The sequence below is a fragment of the Mustela nivalis genome, assembly GCF_964662115.1.
Source record: "Mustela nivalis genome assembly, chromosome: 2".
In the NCBI taxonomy this organism is placed as follows: Eukaryota; Metazoa; Chordata; class Mammalia; order Carnivora; family Mustelidae; genus Mustela; species Mustela nivalis.
The window spans coordinates 162,607,887-162,627,501 of record NC_139021.1 but is presented as its reverse complement, the minus strand read 5'-3'; the positions used below and the strand labels follow the sequence as shown (position 1 = coordinate 162,627,501).

At 46.3% G+C, this 19,615-nt stretch overlaps 1 protein-coding gene across 1 annotated transcript in view; it reads left to right on the top strand.

Annotated features, from left to right (window-relative positions):
• COL17A1 (collagen type XVII alpha 1 chain) overlaps positions 1-19,615 on the top strand; it is an 85,605-nt gene that overhangs the window by 29,272 nt on the left and 36,718 nt on the right. Inside the window, exons 4-8 of the mRNA XM_082722601.1 lie at positions 10,384-10,446; positions 12,358-12,402; positions 13,827-13,931; positions 14,916-15,047; positions 19,013-19,060. Of these exons, the coding sequence (XP_082578727.1) occupies positions 10,395-10,446; positions 12,358-12,402; positions 13,827-13,931; positions 14,916-15,047; positions 19,013-19,060 (382 nt within the window). The 5' untranslated portion in view covers positions 10,384-10,394. The remainder of the gene's footprint in view (positions 1-10,383; positions 10,447-12,357; positions 12,403-13,826; positions 13,932-14,915; positions 15,048-19,012; positions 19,061-19,615) is intronic.

Here is a 19,615-nt window from a genome sequence, read left to right as displayed (position 1 = left end):
GTCTGCCTCTCTGCCTACTTGTGATCTCTGTCTGTAAATAAATAAATAAAATCTTTAAAAAAAAAAAAAAGATGAATGTTGAATAACGAATATAAATGCTAGAGTTCTTTTAATTTTCTTCTCTTCCAGAATGCTTAGTGCAGGACTCTGTAAACTGCATACACATGCACACATAGACATAGACTTAATAGCTATTGAGTTAGCTCAGAGGATCTTGGATGAATTACTTTGGAGTTTATCTATTTTGGGTGTGACTTTTCCATTGTTCCTGGAGAATTATGTTATTACAGTACCCCAAGGGGGGAAAAAGCCATGCTGATTCCAATGGTTCGTTAGCATGTTATACAGTCGTTATGGTTAAATAATTGGTCTATGGTTGCCAAGTCATAATAGATAGATTTTTATCTAAATGCATCAAGAAATTATATCAACACCATAACACCATAATGCTGTTGGCGGCAAATATCCCCACTATTCAGACGGTTTTCATTCTGATTTAAGTTGTCATTTGCTCTTGGCCTGATCTATTTTGATAATGTCTATTTTCTTTCAGTTCAAAGCTATGGGCAAATTTAAATTTCAATGATACACCAGACAGTGGGAAACGAGAGTTCAAGAGTTGAATGGAATATAGGCTTTGTCTCTGTGTGTAAAAAAGCAAACAAGACAAAACAAAAAACCCCAACCTAGTCCTCCTCTTGTGTCTTCCTTTACTCTCACATGTCTACAAGCCTACAGCACTTTGGACACTCTGTTTACCAAATGGGGGCAGACAAGGGGAGGGGTTCCCACATCAGGCAACTCCACAGCAACAGCTGTGTGTCCTACAATTTATTTCGATTCTGACACTGTCTGTCTGGAGACAGTGTCAGATCCCTCAGGGTCAGGGCTCAGTCCCACGAGACTGCCCCCCACTGCAGACACTGGTCATAAGCAATAATAGGTCCCCAGGTTACCTACATCTTCTGTCCAATGTGGCACAAAATCCGAGGTTCCCATGATCTCCTTGCTCTTGGATTCAATTATTTGCTAGAGGAGCTCGCAGAACTCAGGGAAACATTTATGTTTACCAGTTTATTAAAGGATATGATAAAGGGTACAGATGAACAGCCAGAAGAAGAGAGGCACAGGGCAAGGTCTGGGAAGGTCCTGAGCACAGGAGCTTCTGTCCCTGTGGAGCCAGGATGCCTCATCCTCCTGGTATGTGGATGTGTTCATCTACCTGGAAGCTCTCTGAACCCCATACCATTGGTTTTGTAAGGAGCCCTCATCAGGTAGCTATGATCAATCATTAACTCCATTTACAGGCCCTCTGCCCTTTCTGGAGCCACTTATTAGATGTAAAATCTTTGGCCTGGTTACTCAACCTCACTGAATTTCACTTTCCTCAGCTATAAAAGAAAAAAAACACAGTAGTACACACCTCTTAGAGTTGCTATAGGGAATAAGTAAAATAATGTATATAAAATACCTGGTACACAACAGACCTTAGAAAAGGTTAATTCCAGTCTCTCTTCCTTCTTAATAATCCAAACACTCACATGGTAACAGTATGGAGTTGCTTTCTTTTTTCTTTTTTAAAGATTTTGTTTATTTATTTGACAGACAGAGATCACAGGTAGGCAGAAGGCAGGCAGAGAGAGAGAGAGGGAAGCAGGCTCCCTGCTGAGCAGAGAGCCCGGTGTGGGGCTTGATCCCAGGACCCTGGGATCATGACCTGGAGCCGAAGGCAGAGGCTTTAACCCACTGAGCCACCCAGGCGCCCCCGGAGTTGCTTTCTAATGTCAATTTAAGAACATTTTTCTAATACCTAAAAACACCTCCCTCCCGTGGCTCATGAGGCCTTGCGTGATCTTGCCCCTGCTCGCTCTCTAGCTTCTCTCCTACTGCCATCCTCACTTCGTTTAGGACACTTAAATAGGGTGGCATCACTTTTCCTCAAACTTACTTGGCTTCTTCTACTTCAGAGCCTTCTCAAATATTTTCTTCCCTGTCTAGATTCTAGAACAATCTCAATCCCTTCTTTCACCTGTGTGACCTCTGCTCAACCATCCTCTTATTAGTCCAAATGTTATCTTCTTTGTGGGACTTGCCCTTCCATCCCTCCTCCAGATGACCTCTCCTCTCTGATAGAATCCAGAATTCTTTCTTTATAGTAGTTACCACATTCTTAATTGTGTATCAATGCATAATTATTTGTTGTGAACCTCATTTGTTATAAATTGTGCCCCCCCAACCAAATTCAGATGGCGAAGCCTCACCCTCAGTATCTTAGAAGGTGAGCACAATCTGGAGATAGGGCTTTTAATGAAGTAGTTAATGTGAGGCTGTTAGTATGGGCTCTAATCCAATCTGACTGGTGTCCCTGTAAGAGATTAGGACACAGGGTGAGACAGCTGGGATGCACACACACACACACGGAAAAGGCCGCATGAGAACACAACAGGAAGCCAGCCCTTTGCAAGCCAAGGAGGGAGAGGCTTCGGGAAAAACCTAGCTGCTGACATGTTGGTCTTAGACTTCCAGCTTCTGGAACTGTGAGAAAACTAATTTCTTTCGTGTAAGCCACCAGAATGTTGTCCCGGCAGCCTTAGCAGAGTAGTACACTATTTAAGACCTACCTTCTTCCATTAGACTGTGAATTCTGTAAGGACAGGGAATATGTCCATATTTCATCACTGATCTCTCAACATACAGTTTAATGTCTGGCTCTAAGCCTGTTTTTGTGTAATTCAAGAATGAATGAGTAAGGGGCGCCTGGGTGCTCAGTGGGTTAAAGCCTCTGCCTTCAGCTCAGGTCATGATCCCAGGTTCCTGGGATCGAGCCCCGCATCGGGCTCTCCGCTCCTTGGGGAGCCTGCTTTCTCCTCTCTCTCTCTGCCTACTTGTGATCTCTGTCTGTCAAATAAGTGAATAAAATATTTAAAAAAAAAAAAAAAGAATGAATGAGTAAATGAATGACTGATGCACTTATGTTGATTTTGTGCCGTAAGCTCCCCATCTTCCAGATCCCCAAGGCTCTTCTCCTATGAGATTGACAGCAGACACGTTGAATAAGTATTTATTTCGGGTAGGCAGGAACATCCCAGAAAGGAAGAACCCAGGAGTGTCACATTCTAGGTCACCGAAAGGCTTCTGAGTGCATGACTCCAGGGCTGAACGTTGGGGGCTTAGGAGTGAGACCCCCCCACAGGTGGTGTGCGGTGGTCTATGCTGTTCCACGTGGGTGAGTGCCCACCATAGCAGGGCGCAGACACTGCGGGAATCCAGCGGCTCCTCGGGATTGGGAATCCCATCTAAGTGAGCTCCAAGTTCAGATTCCCCATTATTAGTGATAGCATGAGTCTCAAGCTAGACGTTAGGGTCCTCGAAAGCCAGATACTAAGCAAGTATTTGAGCATTATGCAGATTGGTATAAATTGACCCTTTAGGGAAGTCTAATGGCTCCAGGAAATGAGCCGAAAATAGAAAGTTTCTGGGAGTCCACACACGTCTTTGGGTGTATGGAGACTTAACCCTCCTCAGCAGTATCTCTCCATTATTTGGTGGCTAAGTGCTTAAAATCTTGTCACTAACCTGTCACTCTTTGGAGTAAATATCACTATATCTGGCTGCCCCCCCCCTTTTAAAAAACGAATCCCTATGTCATCAATTGTCCCACTTTTCAGTCACTGACATCTGATTTTAAATTTTCTCCCCTTTCCTCCAGGTGGGCTTGACCGGGCCTGGGTCAGAATGAAGCAAAGAGGGCAAAGGCCGATGTAGGAAAAACAGGTCTTGACTATAAATCCGGCCAACTTCATAGTTTTTCTAGGAATCGGACATTCTGCCCACAGGCACCCCCACGAGCCTGGCCACCCTGTGAGTCACACACCTTAGGATTTCTACCATTCTGTGGCCATAAGGAAGGGGAATGCCACGCTGTGGCAGGACTGTGGTTATGAAAGATAAGGAAACATAACAAAGGGCATTTCCTTTACCTTTGTTCCTTTCTCCCCACAGACCCATAAAATGGTTAATGGGACTCCCCTGGTCTGAGAAATGTTCTGCCCCCGTGAAGTTTGATTCCTGGAGGCAGATCTTTTTTAAATGCCCAAGTGTCAGATAATTGGAAGGGTGGAGTAACTGTAAGCCCGACACACCTTTGTCAGGACTTGTTAGGGAGTGAAGAACTAAAAGAAACGAGGGGGAGAGCAGGAGAAGTAAACATTTTTGAAAGATCACTCAGCTCTAACACACCTAGGCTGGGTCCGGATAAAAAAAAGGGGGGGTCTGCAAACGTCTCGGAGAAAACATCAGGAGGAGAGAGAGAGAGAGGGGGTTTTATTCCAAAGTTGTTTCCAGTCCCATCCAAATCTCAAAGGTAAGTTCCAGGAGGGATTCGTCCTTCGTCTCCCTTCCTCTGGGACTTTGACTTGGCATTGCTACTTGGAATTTGCGTGTTTGTTAGAGAAAATAAGATGAAATTGTTAGGGTTCAAGCATTGCAGCAGAACACAATTAATTGATCCAAAAGTTCCTTTGCTTTCTGCATTCTGCTTGGGGGAGGTCTTTTAAAGGAACAGTCAGAAAGGTTCCTCTGGGCGAAGAAGAAAGCCGGTTAAGATAAAGTGGGCTCTCGTGGCCAGTTGGGTTTTCTTTCTTGGTATTATTTTCAGTATTGTAAAATGGCTTGTTAAGTTATTTTATTCAGAATAGGAGAGAGTTATGGTTCCTTCGATCTCAGTCTCTGGCACTTGCTCTCCCCCCTCCCTCCATTTCCTTCTCTTCCCTTGAAGCAGAGACTAGCTCAGCGGTGAAGTCACAGAGAGGGTAAGTGGGGGCTTGTAGAAACGGCCCCCGAGCGCGAAGAGCTGAGCTACCACCTGGGCTTCGCGCCTGCAGGTCCTGATTAAGTTGGAGAGGATGGTTGGACATTGCTGTTTACCACGCTCTCACAATACCGCCTCTAATCTAAAGTAAAGTGTAATATCTGAAACGGTATAATCCAGGAATTTCCTGGAGTCAAATTTAGAACAAGGAAAAAAAGAAAGGGAACGTTTTGTCTGTGTAACACACCTTTCCTGGCCAATTTGCCCCCTCTCCCCAGATCATTCTGGGGTGAGAATTACCACCTTCAGTATCTCACTGGACGGCCTTAACTGCTCAATGACAAATGACCATGTTGCTTTTTTTGAAGTGTAGACAGAGCACCTGGCACATGGCTTCATGTGAGTCGCAGTTCATCAGTAGGTAATAGTCAGATTTGCTAATGTCCGTAAAATATAGTGAGGTTTTTTTTAAAGATAATTCGAAAAGCCGAGCTGTTTCTCCTCACCGCTGTCTGCTGCATCTTAGAAGTAAGGCACAGATCTAAGTCAGCTCCTGACGGCCGCCCTTCAGAAAATTGGAGGCACCAGCGTTACTCTGAGCCTCTTCAAAACACACAAATCTGATCAGAGTTGACCTGGGGACTGTGACAGAGTCTTGCCTCAAGCTTGGATAGAAACTCAGATTCGTGAAATTGATCCCACCTAAGAACCAAGCTCATTCTCAGATTATGCCTGACCAGAAGCAGCCTTGGTCTATGCGGTTTGGCTCATCTGCTGTTATTAACAGCAGCAGGACTTCATGAAAAAGGGCTGTAAACAAGAGGCAGCATCACAAACCTGGTGCCCAAACTCCATCGACCCCAAATTCTGGAAATCAGGGGTGTCAGATGTAGCCAGGTGCACACCTGATGCTGAGGTTTGTAGAGACCAAAGCCTCTGAGACAATCCACCCTAGGGCGCTGGTTTTCCTGGCATCAAACTGCTTGCTCCATCTGTGTTAACAGATCAGAGTAGTGCATGGTTTTCTCACCCTGTGACCATTTTGTTGTTTTGTTTTTAGATTTGAAGCATACAGAGATGGGAGTAATAAAAGCTGTAAAAAAAAATACTTGTGGTTCCTTAGCAGAAGCTAGGGATTAATTCTTATAATAGGAACTAGAAAATACTTAGCTTCTCCATTCCCTTCCTTATTGAAGACTAAGTGTTTCGTGGGTCATTATTTTTTTATAAGGTCTTTTATTTTATTTTATTTATTTGAAAGAGAGAGACAGATAGAAACAGAGATAGTGGGGCGCCTGGGTGGCTCAGTGGGTTAAAGCCTCTGCCTTCGGCTCAGGTCATTGTTTCAGGGTCCTGGGATCGAGCCCCGCATCGGGGCTCTCTGCTCAGCAGGGAGTCTGCTTCCCTTCCCCTCTCTCTGCCTGCCTCTCTGCCTACTTGTGATCTCTGTCCCTCTGTCAAATAAATAAATAAAATCTTAAAAAAAAAAAAAAAGAAACAGAGATAGCGAGAGAGCACACAAGAGGGAGAGGGACAAGCATGCTCCCCTCTGAGCAGGGTTAGATTTCAGAACCCTGGGATCATGATCTGAGCCAAAGGCAGATGCTTAACCACCTGTGCCACCTAGGCGCCCCCATGGGTCATTAGAGTAAGGTCACTGTGAGAGTTGACTCTCCGTAGCAGTGTTTTGTCCTGATTCGTGGGCGTGCCATCACTGGAATGGTTTTAGGTGAATGTGACATAATTTAAATGCAGTGGAAAGAAAAAATTCTAAAGAATAGAAAAATGATTTTGAATTGTGTCTTTCTGCATAAGAAAATATCATGAGATCATTTTTCTACATCTTCTAAAGAGCATTAACTAGGACATCACCATGAGCAGCCCCTTAGCACTACAGGTGAAATTAGCATAATTTTGGAATTGAGAACCTAGAGACCTGCTCTTCCTTGGTTCTAGTGCAGTGGCCTAAACATCAAATAAGTTAAAATTAAAGAGTTAAAAAGTATGCTACTTGACAGTACTTCCATTAAGTAGTGTTTTGGGAGGAGAGTGAGCTGGGCAGGGAGGCACAGGCTCAGGCATGTGTCAGGGCTTGTAACTTTCCTTTCCCTAGCGTTACACTTCTTAAAACTATCCGCACTGAGAATGTTTAAAAAGGAAGTCCTGCAAGGATAGGATAGGCCCTATGGGACGATCCCAGTGCAGGTTTGTGCCTCGACCCATCACTTTCCTTTCGATGACTCACTTAAAAAATTTTTCATCGTGTTTGAATTAGAGGAATCTGCCTCCCAGCATAACCCTGCCACTTCAGACTTTCGGTGGCAAAGTCACCAGAACTCCGGCCTGAGTGTTCCAGGCCCAGAAAATCATTCTGAGCAACCATGGGACTCAGCCTTCTCAGGGGCTTCAGGCTGAAAGAGAGGCAGGGGCCCATCCACCCACACCCAGCTCAGGCCCATTCTCTCCCTGAGCACCTTCTAGTAAGGATTCCCCAGGTCCTGGAGGCAGCTATTTGATTTCTTAGCAGATGGCCCCTCTCCTTGTGCCCTCTGGAAGTTGGGGAACCCATGGCATTGTGCTATACACATCAAAGCTCCATCATTAGCACTTAAGAAAAAGATTGGGAGTGCCTAGGACAGTGGGTTATTTTTCTGGGTACAGAAAGAACAAGGAAACACTCACTACGTTTACTGCCTGGACGCTGAGACCTTCATCAATGGGAGCTATCCTCAGTCTGCCTTGATGGCGACAAGTAAAGGAAACCCAGCCAAACCCAAATGGATGGCTGCTGACAGCCACTTTCTTTACAGGATCAAAACACACAATAACTTGCGGGAAGTAAAAGCCTCCAGGGCCTGTTATAAACAGTACCTTTCAGGATAGTGTTTCCTATCAGTTCGGGTACCACCCTAGGTGGCTCCCCGTAAGCGGCCAGGTGCATTTGAGTGTTTAATCTCCAAAATGCCTCCTGGTCCACGGCTAACGACCAATTTAAAAAAAAAAAAAAAAAAAAAAAAAAAGCAGAGGGGCTTCGGAGATACCAAAGGCAATTACTGCTTAAAAGCTTTCAAAAAGGGTATCTAGTGGCAGGTAGGTTTGTATGACAGTAGTCAAACATGTTCTAGCCGGAATGCAGACATAGACACAGGCCAGGTTTGGCCTTCTCAAGAGGCTGGACTCCGTTGTGAAATTGTTTATGGAGCCCCTCCTGTTTGGTTCTGGGAAACATACCAGAGTCAAAGCCACCTTCTGTGGCTTTTCAGATCCAGTCAGGAGTTTTTCCATGATGCCTCATTCCTTGCCTAGAGCTGCACTTAAGAAACTCCAGTGAGCAAGAAGTTGGCACGTTCAACCAGGCCCTGAAGCTAACTGTGCCCATCTTGGTTCATTCCACCAGCCTGCTGAGCAGCCGGTCTCCTGTGATCTTGGTTTTCAGTGGGGAAGTCACCTGGGGCTGCATTATGACTTTCGTGGGCCCTGGATGTATTCAATTTTGTGGACCCCTTCCTCTATTCAAAAAAACAAAACAAAACAAAAAACTTAAAAAATTACATTTTATAACTGCATTGAAAGAATATAAACCAGGTTGGATTATATTCATTTCTCCTTCTGATTTTAAAGATACTCTTTTTAACATTTATTTGAGAGAGAGTGCGCACGTGCACATGTGCATGAGCAGGAGAGTGGGGCAGAGAGAGCAGGAGAGAGAGAATTCTCAAGTCCTCAAGCAGACTTCCCACTCAGCACAGAACCCAACTCAGAGCTAGATCTCAGGACCCGGAGATCATGACTTGAGCCAAAGGTCAAGAGTCAGTCGCTTAACTGACTAAGCCACCCAGGCACCCCATTTCTCCTTTTGATTTTAAATTAAAAAAAAAAAATATATATATATATATATATTATAAATATTTATTTATTTATTTATTTATTTATTTGAGTGAGAGAGAGAGTATGAGCAGGAGGGAAGGGTAGAGGATGGAGAAGCAGACTTCCCACTCAGCCTAGAGCCCAGTGCTCCATCCCCAGACCTAGAGATCATGACCTGAGCCAAAGGCAGATGCTTAACCAACTGAGCCACCCAGGTGCCCCTCTTCTTCTAATTGTAAAAAGAAATTAAAACACTTTCATGGGCCCCAAAAAGTGTGATAGGATTAGGTACTGTGCCTTGTGTGCCTAACAGATAAGTGACCCTGAAGTCACCAGGCAGGTAAAAAAATCTGAAGGGAGAAATCTTAAGCAAGGCACATCCTGGGCAGAAGTGGCTTTCCCTGAATTCCAGAATCCAATTTGAACTGCATCTAAAAGAGAAAGGGAAGGTTAGGGGGAGGAGGGAAAACACAGGAAAAGCCAAATTTCAAGTCTTCCCAGACATGGGACTGGAAGCCACATCAAGAACCCAGTTGGGAAGGGACTCCCTGCTGTGCTCCCCTGTGTGTTTAAGCCTCAGCCCCCACCCCAGCCTCTTGCTGTCAGATGGCTTCAGTCCAGCTACACTTCAGGACACAGTGGACAAGGTCTCAATGGTTTTCCCTTCTGGAAGCAGTAAGTGAGGAGGAACATAGATAACATAAAAATATGCCTTTCCTACATATTTCTGTAGATTTTACACATTTTCTTCATATACTTTTCCTTATTGTGCCTGCAAATAAGCATAGCGGGGCTAGCTTATTACAAAGGGAAAGTTCCATATTGTAAGAAGTGTTAAGTGCCTTACAAGTACCAGTAATACGGTAATTTTTTTTCCTAATTTAAATCCATCAAATGTCAGGATGCCTGGGTACGGGGATCAAGTTCCATATCAGACTCCTTGCTCAGCAGGGAGCCTGCTTCTCCCTCTGCCTGTTGTACATGCTCTCTCTCTGACAAATAAATAAAATCTTAAAAAAAAAAATCGATCAAACATCATTCTCCCATCTAAACTCTAAATAATGAAGTATTCTATTCATCAAGTTCCCTGTAGGACACTAAACGTTATGGGATACAACAAAATGAGTTCGTTAAAAGCAGCATGTGCATTTGTCTTGCATATCTGCAAGACAGATATCCTTCAGCTGTCTGTACTTTTTTTTTTTTTTTTAATATTTTGTTTATTTATTTGACAGCGCAAGTAGGCGGAGAGGCAAAAAGAGAGAGGGAAGCAGAGCAGAGGCGGGGGCGGGGCTCAATGACCTGAGCCAAAGGCAGAGTCTTTAACCCACTGAGTGACCCAGGCACCCCTCTCTGTTACTTTAGCAAAGAATGGAGGTTTTCTAGTCAAAAGTCAGGGTGCCATGTAATTCCACTACTACTCAGGAAGGGGCAGTCTGGTCGATGAGATCCTTGAAAAAGAGCTCCCCATAGAGGACAGAATCCAAAGTGGAACTAACCACTTTGTGCAGTCGAAAGTGGACTCCCTCTTATAACTGAAACAAGGAGTGGGAGGGACTCTGTAAAAAAATATGCACAAGACAGAATTATGCCTTGAATTCTGGGAGTCAAGTGTTTTTGTTTCTCAGCTTGCGTACTAGGGACCTATACTCCCTAAAAGTGACGGTAAGTGTCATGGCTGATCATGGTTTTTGGCTTTTCTGCAGGTGGCTATGGTATGGATGTAACCAAGAAAAACAAGCGAGATGGCACCGAAGTCACTGAAAGAAGTAAGAGCGTGAGACATAGCATTATAAAAGTAATAGAAAATTTGGAAAGAGTAATTCATGCCTGATTCCATCACAACTACTGTCTAATTTCTAAATTATTTATAGTCTTTCTTTTTTTTTCTTTTGTTTCACTGTATCATTTAAAATGTTTTCCTAAGTAGACTTTATTCCCATATGATGGATTTTATTGATTTTTATTTTAACATTTTCTTCAAAAATGAAAACTACCATTTCGACATATAGTTCTCATAATTAGTACTTTTAATAGCTGCATAATATTCTGTGAAATGAATCTGCCAAAGGCATTTAACCATTTATTTAGAAGACAGGGCAACAGAAATCCAAAAGAATAATATCCTGCTTACTGCGGGGACAAAGTTAGAATAACACTGGTGTCGCAGTCACAATCTATACTGAAACAGAAAACAGACACATTTCTTTTATAAAACTGCCCAAATCATAAATTCAGAGACATTTAAATTGTCCCCGAAACGGTTCCGACTCTTTCATTTGTCCTGTGATTTTCATATATCTCTAATAAAAAAAATTCTGGCTTCCCAGACTTGGAATGTTAGGTTAAGAAATCATTTATTTTTATGTGTCCAAGAATCCCAAAGGTCCACACAATGAGAGGTTTAGTCAAAGCTCAAGGACTGTTACTCAAATCAAGCTGCCATTTTAGTCTGAAAAACCATTTCCTGTTATGCATGGAATGCAGCTTCTGCCACAGTCCTCACCCCAGGTTCCTGCCAAGACAAGAAAATCAATTAGAAAAGTACCATGTGAAGAAGGAAAGGAGGGGGGCAGCAAGACTGGTGCAGGACAGAGCAGTGTCCTGCCCAACGGCTTAAACTGGTGCAAAGGATCCTGCACCTTCTCCCTTTAGCCTCTTGTACCAATAGGCATGCACACAGACACAGCACACATGCACATATACCTGAGCATGTGCACATGTACATCACGCATGCACGTATACCTGGGCATGCGCACACATGCATACACCGCACAAGTGTGTGACGTGTGACGTCAGTAGACTGCTGCTCCTTTATGTCTGGCACAGAGGGAGGTGGTAATGACGGTCACCCTTAGAGAACAGCGTTGGCCCCGCTATGGTTGTACCAATCTGCCCACCTCCCCGTGTTGCTGCAGGAGAGAGGGCAGTTCAGGAAGGCAATAGGTTTCTCTTCTAACTGGTGTTTAAAACATTCTGGAAGCTTTTATTACCTCTATAGACTCATCTTCACTTGGGAGTCCAGGGAAACTCAGCCTGGGGAGGCAAAGGCACTGGTTCCTGAAGTCTGTCTTGGATGCATCTGTCCCTAATTTCACCAAGCACCAAATGTGACTTACTAATAACCCCCGGCCTTCCTATACAACCCCACATTCAGGGATGGCCCTGCAGATTTTAGCATGAATTATGTCCTTCGGACACCTCCAGCTAAAAAAGAAGTACAAAGTGATTATCCACTTCACAGTGAGATCAGCCAGGATAATGCCATGGCCCCAGCCGGACTGGGTGACCTTTGGAAGGGGCAGTTCAGACGGAGTGTTGCTCAACACATTTGGGGTGACCTGAGGCCCTGGTCCTCCTTCAGAGGTGAATCCAGGCCTGGACTGGATCTCATTGTTAAATGAGAGACATGAATGCCAAGGTAAGTAATCCTTCTAACCAGTGGGTAACTACTTTTGGTTCCAAAAGGATATAAATCTATTTTCCAGGTCCATTAAATCCCATCGTTATTGCGCATATGTTCATGTGCAGAGAGTCAGAGCACATACCCTAAAGCATGAGCATACAAAAATCTATGTTAAACCTAATTTAGGATGCTGAGCCTATGACAGATGTTAGACCTTGCCAGGATATAGGGAATTCAGTGTAGAATATCTGATCTTTTTATTTTCTTTTTCTAGTTATCACGGAAACAGTAACTACAAGACTTACATCCTTACCTCCAAGTAAGTGACTGTCGAGAGCTTTCTTCTCCGTAAGGCATGTCTGAAGGACCCCACATGCAACATTTCCCGTGGGCACTTACTCTTCAGTTGAGCAAAACCAAAATATCTGAAATCTCTTTTTTAACAGCTGTATAGACATTAACTTATAACAACCACAAAATCCACCAGTTTGAAGTATATATAATTCAATGGTTGTTGGCACTGTTAACCTTAAAAATAAACTGGCCAGTTATTTCACCAGCAAAATGTGGGTTTATTCGGAAATAGCAAAGAATCACAACCTGGAACAAACAAGCTAAGCTGACCATAGGCAAGTTCAACAAACAAAGGAGAGAAAGATTATTTTATGGAGAATAAAGAGGACACTAAGAGGTGGTGTTTAATGAAAGACCATTGGAGAAAAGCAGTTCAGGGTGATGGATGGTTTCTCATTGGCCAAGTTGCAGGTGTAGTAGATTTCCTGGAGGAAATGCAATGTACATCTTTCCCTGTTGAGGCCTGTAATTGATGACTCTTTTCTGTGAGGATTCTTCTGTTGTGTCTGTAATTGGCATTAAGTGGCATGGCTCCCCTTCCAACCTCCCCCTCCAGCATCAATTCACTTGAGCGAGGTTTCCTTTTATTAATTTTCATAGTATATTTATAGAGTTGTGCGGCCAACGCAACAATCTAATTTTAGAACATTGCATCACCCCAAAAGGAAACTTCATGACCATGAGCAGTCATTCACCATTACCTCCTCTCTCCTCTGCCCCCGAGAACTGTGAATCTATTCTCTGTCTCTAGAGATTTACCTGATGAGACACTCATATCAGAAACCTTATCCAGCCTGCGCAGAGGATGGGAGAAGGGAACCACCAGTCAGGCTTCTGTCTGAGTCCACTAGTTTTCTGGGGCAGTCCTTAGGTTGAGTGGCTTCTGTATTGGAGAACTGAGCCCTAAAGCTACCCCTGCACCTGCCAGGCAGCATGGCTCACAGAGGATGGGGACGAGAGGTCAGAGCATGACAGCCGCCATGGGGAACACTAGCGACACAGAGCAGTCACTCACCCCTTCAACAACTCTAGTGGATGCCATGTCTATGGCACTGACCAGGCCATCTCCAAAAAGCAAGCCCAACCCACGTCCTGGCCTCACAAAGCCGCTCATCACTCAGCTACCTCTTCTAATGCTTCAGCTTTCCTAATGAGCAACTTGCTATGCTCTGCCCAGAAGACTTCCCTTTTAAATCAGGTGGAATATTTGCTCTTGACATTTCTATCGCAAACAAACGCAGGGGAATGTGGCAGCTTGCACCTGCAAAGGGACACCAAACCAGCAGGGTCGTGCGTGATAAGCCAGGGGTGGTCTCTGCTGCGGAGCAGGAGAGGACCTCTCCTGACCTGATTCCACCCATAAACTGTCACCGCTTCTTGTTTGTGCAGAGGGGGGAACCAGCAACGGCTATGCTAAAACGGGCTCTCTGGGTGGAGGGAGCCGGCTGGAGAAGCACAGCCTGACCCATGGCAGCAGTGGCTACATAAACTCAAGTAAGTGCCTGCTGGTGGAGGGACTGGGGGAGGACAGGTGGACAGGGGCAGAGGGATCCTACGAAGAGAGGAAGGGTCACAACTGCTTGTCATCCATTCCAAATGCTCCCAGTTGTGGTGTAACTGACACAGAAACCAGCCAAGGGGATACTTTCAAATAAGATGCACTAGAAGCCTCATTATAATGGGATCAGTTTTCATTTAGTCCCTAATATAAATAACAATGCTCAAGAATGCTTTGTGGGGAGGTGCTCTTTTCCCACTGAGTCACTCTCTAGAAGCCCTTTCTTTTAGGGAAGGGTGTGCACCCAAGAGGGTTTACAGTTTGAATTAACAATAACAACAACAACAAAAGAAAATTAACCACTGGGTTACTCCGCTCAGGGAGTCTAGTGACACACAATCCCACACTGAGTTTCCACTGGGCAAGCGTGGACACAGGCTCATTGTTCCCAGTGAAGCACTCTTTCACCGTAGCTTGCAAACCAAAACGAGACAGAGTGAGGCAAAACAAACGAAAAACAAGCACACGTATAACCCCTGAGGCCATTTAAACCACCTTCAATTGACACTGAAAAAGAAGACCCAAGACGCAAATAGCCAGGTTGACCAAGAGGCGTGGTTGCTGCTAGCTGTCAAAGTCCAGGGACACGTCGTGGGATTGTACCCTAGTCCATCCGGCAGTGAGCTGCAATTAAATGCCAGGTCCTCAAGAAAAATCCTGCCAAAGCCTCTCCCTTGCCATGTGCAACCACGTCCACAAAGGGCCCCCCTGCCTTCCTTCTGTGGTCGGCCGGGGAAGGACAGCGGCGGTGACAGCGATGATCTCACCTCCCATTTCTGAGCGGGGTTCTCAGAAGGCCCTCTGGGCCCCCCCCCCCGTAGGACCCTCTTTTGTTTAACCTTGAGCAGCCTGAGCGCAGTTAGCATAACTGCAAAGCCAGTCGGAGGTGCTGTGAGAGTTGATGCTTGTCCCCTCTGCAGGTGGGAGCACGCGAGGCAATGCCTCCACGTCCAGTTACAGGAGGGCTCACTCCCCCGCCTCCACTCTGCCCAACTCACCAGGCTCCACCTTCGAAAGGAAAACGCACATCACTCGGCATGGAACATACGAAGGTATCAGTCTGTATATTGCATTTCATTTCATTTCATTGTAGATGTCATTCGTGCAGAAAGGGAATGCGACCCAGGGCCAGAGGGATGCGACCCAGGGCCAGAACGAGCTTCTGCCCTGGGATTGTGAGGAGCAACTGGTCAGACTGTGGGGTTGGGGGACATAAAGACAAAGGGACGTTCCAAAAGGACTTTCATATGCTAAAGAAGACTCACTGGATAATGGAGGCCTGCCTATTGCCAAGCTAAGGTGGTTTTTCCCTCCAGGAAGGCAGACAGTAGTGCTGGTGGGTGCTTTCTTGTCTCCTACTCTGCCTATTTATCAGTGGGCTTTTAAGGACCTTTAATTTAATCTACATTTCTTTCTGCCTTTGCTTCCCACATCAGTTTCATTTCTTTTATGGGCTTATGTTTCTTGGAGATTTCATTGATTGACCTGCCCCCTTATTCATTCATCCATTCAGTTTTATCTCATATCTACTGTGTGTTTAACACCGTGTGGAATGCCTTAGTGGACACCGTGGGGGCCAAGGGCTGGTTGCCTCAAAACCGGCCACTGTGGCTTGAACATTATTTTGAGTTAAAAGCGGTCCAAACCCAGCAGGTTCAGGAAAAGCGCTTTACCTCCCCCTCAGCTGCCTGCTTGTACCAAGAACGGAGCGGTTACCAGAGATTCTCCTTGTAAGGGCCTCTGTAGCCAAAGTGGCCTCACCTCAGTTGAACAACCATTTTGTTGTTTATGCAGTAAAACTTAAATTGACCCCCAAGGGGAACTTACTTAAAAGCAAGTCGGGGAAACCAGTCCCAGGTAACAAAGCCCAAATACAGGGGCGGGGCGGGTCAGGTGGAGACATCCAATCAGTAGAGCACGCATACTGTCTCCCTAGCTACCAAGGAGTGTGGGCCCCACCTTTTGGGCGCCTAATTCTGACCAAGGTGATAGGCTAGTTCAAATAGCTACTATGGGATGAATTGTAATTCAATTGGCCACCCGTGTGGGACCTAGCATGACTGTGCAGCTTTCTCTGTGTGTTGCAATCTCACTGGCCACCTGTGTGTGGCCAGGCCCAACCACATGGCCCTTGTCCTTTAAAAGTTAGCCGGTAAGGCAGGGAGAGGTCGCCTCTTTGTAAGAGATGGCCCTGACCGCTCAGTTTGATTCTTGATGCTTGGCACGAAATAAAGCTTTGCTTGACCTTCGCTTTGTATCAGTCTCGCTCCTTTAATCACGGACCCATTACTGGGGGACCTTTCATCCTAAGATACTTATCTCCGTTAAGCCATCTCTTTTTCCAACCATCTCCTCTCACCTTCCTGCAAATGGTCTTTCTGCCCTTTGTATCCTCAGGCCCCTACCCCTCTCCTCAACTCACACAAGCATCACGTTGCCCGTTTCTGGAATTTCCATGTCTGTGTGGATTCCCTGTATGTACAAAGCTAAATTTGATTTTCTCCTTTCTCCTGTTAATCTATCTTATGTCCATCTGATTCTTAGTCCTCCTAGAAAGATCTTGAAAGGTAGAGGAAATTCTTCCTCCCCAACAACACTTAAATGAGTTACACGTGAGGGGCGCCTGGGTGGCAGTCAGTGAAGTGTCCATCTCTTGGTTTAGGCTCAGGTCATGACCTCCGAGTCGTGAGATTGAGCCCTGGGTTCAGCTCCACGCTCACTGTAGAGTCTGCTAATGTTCCTCTCTCCCTCTGCCCTCTCCAGTTTCTCTGTAAAATAAGTAAATCTTTTAAAAAAAAAAAAAAAGTAATGAACTAGATGTGGATCTTGTCTTCAAGTTGCCTGTGGTCTGATAGATAAGCTAAGCTGACGGATAAAAACTGATGTAAAGTTGAAGGGGCTGAGCATTTCCAGCTGAGTCTTCCGGAGAAAACAGTATGGGGCCTGAGGGTGGGCCTTCAGGTGTGTGAGGTTGGAGGCGGGGTGGAGAGGTGGGGAGCTCCAGCCTGCAGGGGGCGCACTCAGCACAGACAGGCAGCAGGCAGCTGGAGGGACTCCGATTGCGGGCTGGCCTGTGATGTCTGGGCTCTATTCTGCAACAGTGAGAAGCTACTGGGATTTTTGAGTAGAGAGTTGATCCTTCCTAAAACTCCGGAAGGCACACGCAGGAAGAACAGGGAGGAAAGAGGCTGAACAAGGTGACAAGTTAGAAGATGCTTATAGTCAAGGGCAAACTTGGCTGGGACTAGGGCGGTGGCAGTGGGAGAAGAAACCAGGAGCAGTAGATGGAACTGATATTTGACAACTGATTAAATATGAGGGGAGAGGGAGGCCAAGGAGTCTGTGCCACTGAGACTCCAGCACAGGTGGCTAGGTCCATGGCGGTGCCAACTATTGAGAGGGGGGCGCCGGAGGCAGGCTCAGGAGCAGGAGCTCAGTAGTGTTCCCAGGCAGGGAGCGGGGCGCGTGAGCCCAGAAAAGAAGTCCGGCAGGATACCCAGTTGGGAGCCATTTACAAAAAGGTTAGTAGAAGATGGAAAACTAAGGAATCAGTCAAAGAAGGGAGCCTGAAAGCAGAAGGGAGCAAAGGCTGGGGATGAAGCAGAAGTGATGTGGTTTGGAATATAGGTGAGGTTCCGTGGGGTGAAGTCCGGAGCCAACAGCCGAGAAGTCTTGAGAAGTCTTGGGTGCAGAACAGTGGTTTATGAAAGCACGGGGACAGGACCTGTGGGCAGAAAGAGCTGCTGCCCCGCAATTGTGAGGAGTGCCTGATTATATACTATGGGGTTGGGGGGAGCTAAGGAAAAAGGGAGAAGGTATTTTCCTGTATTAAAGAAGACACACAGGATACCAGCGGGGGGGGGGGGGGGGGGCTTTGCTATTGTCAAGTGAAGGTGGTTTTCCTTATAGTTAAGCATTAACAATAGGATAGTTGGAAGCTTCCTGGAGGAACATTACACTCTGCGGGGCTTCCAGTATCTGTCAATGGTCTGCTCAGTATAAGGACATTTAACTGCATTTGCATTCCTTTCTGGAAGCTAGGCCATGGAGAGAAATGCTTTGTTCTTGTAAATTGCTAAGACATTTTAAACTGAGGGAGACACAAGTAGTGCAGGATTGTGATCTCTAGAAGTTAACTATTTGTTTTTCCTTTAGAGCAGCCTGGAGTGCAGGAGGAATGTCGCATTTATCCCATGGGCAGGGGTGTTGTGGGGTCTCAGCTTCTGCTTTGTCCTCAGCTAGCCTTCTGTTCCCTCAACAGAAGGAAGAGCCAGAGGGCACAGGAGGAAGAAGAGGCTGAAGGGGTGGGGAGAGCTGGACCCAGGCAGGGGCATGGAAGTCAGTGCAGGAACACACTTCGCATCAAGAAGCAGGAGGCAGGAGGACATTTGGATTTGGCTCCTGAAGTCCCCACAGTGCTGGCGACTACAGAAGCCAGTCTGGTGGGAAACAGATGAGCCAGGCAGCAATGGGTCTGACCTTGACTGGAGATGGGTCGTGGTGGTGGAGAAGGAGAGGACTGAGGGCTGCACTCCCCAGTGTGTGATTTCAGACCCAGAGCGGCCAAGGGGCTTGGGAGGGCAGGGAACAAAATCCAGGGGAGATGGGTTGTGTCACCACAGTGCTGTGTGATGTGAGGCCTTCCTGGGGGCCGGTGCCTTCACTGTAACAGGGTCCACGTTCAAGACGAACTTAACAAGGGCAGTGACGCGCCCGTGCTGACAGCACATGTATTTGAACGACACTGGTACAGGGAGAACTCAGTGGAGGGCTTAAAAACAAAGCAAAGCAACCCTCCTGCTTTCCTGCGTTCCAACCGTTCCCCATCTGAAGCAGATCAGTGATCAGGATGAACCACGGGAACTGCGGCCCGCAGGCCTGTCTTATTTAAGATAGAGCCCTCTGCCGAGCCCCCACCGCTCTCCCCACAGCGGGCTGCGGGCATCCCGCACACCGTCCCCCCGGGAAGCCACGGGCTTGTGTGGCCATGGGTGCTCAGCGTTTTCTCGCCCTGCAGGGAGCTCCAGTGGCAACTCTTCCCCAGAGTACCCTCGGAAGGAACTCGGTAGGTCCTTTCCTTATTGTCTGAAGGGATGGGCAAAGGCGCTGGGGAAATGCCTGGGGTCAGGGGTGGAGGGTGGGGGAGACACCGTGAGCTCAGTGGATTCTTCTAAAACTTGGACCCCTGCTGAGCAGTTTTTTTTTTTTTTCCTTTGCTCTTTATCCTGAAGCATTTTCAGGCCACAGTCAGCCGGGTTCACTTGCTGCCCTGAGCCGTTGCTCCTGACCCTGGTGAAACGGCAAGTTAGTCATACAAGGCTCAGACTTGGACAGAGCAGCCCCAAGGCCAGGCAGCAGCTGTGGGGTTTATCCTTTCCCAGGATGCACGGAGACCTCGCAGCCAAGAGCAGCAGGGGTTCAAATGCACACATGCCAAACATCCCAGCAAGTCCGCCACAGTGGACTGCAAAGGGACACGTTTTATGCCAAGCGAAACCCTAGGCTGTCTTCACTTGGCCTCCAGTTTGTGGCCCATGGCCTTGGATTCTCCCTGTGCGTATGAGCTGATATGGTCATTGTTCAGCGATTGTAATTTCACCTATCTGCTCGTACCAGGAAG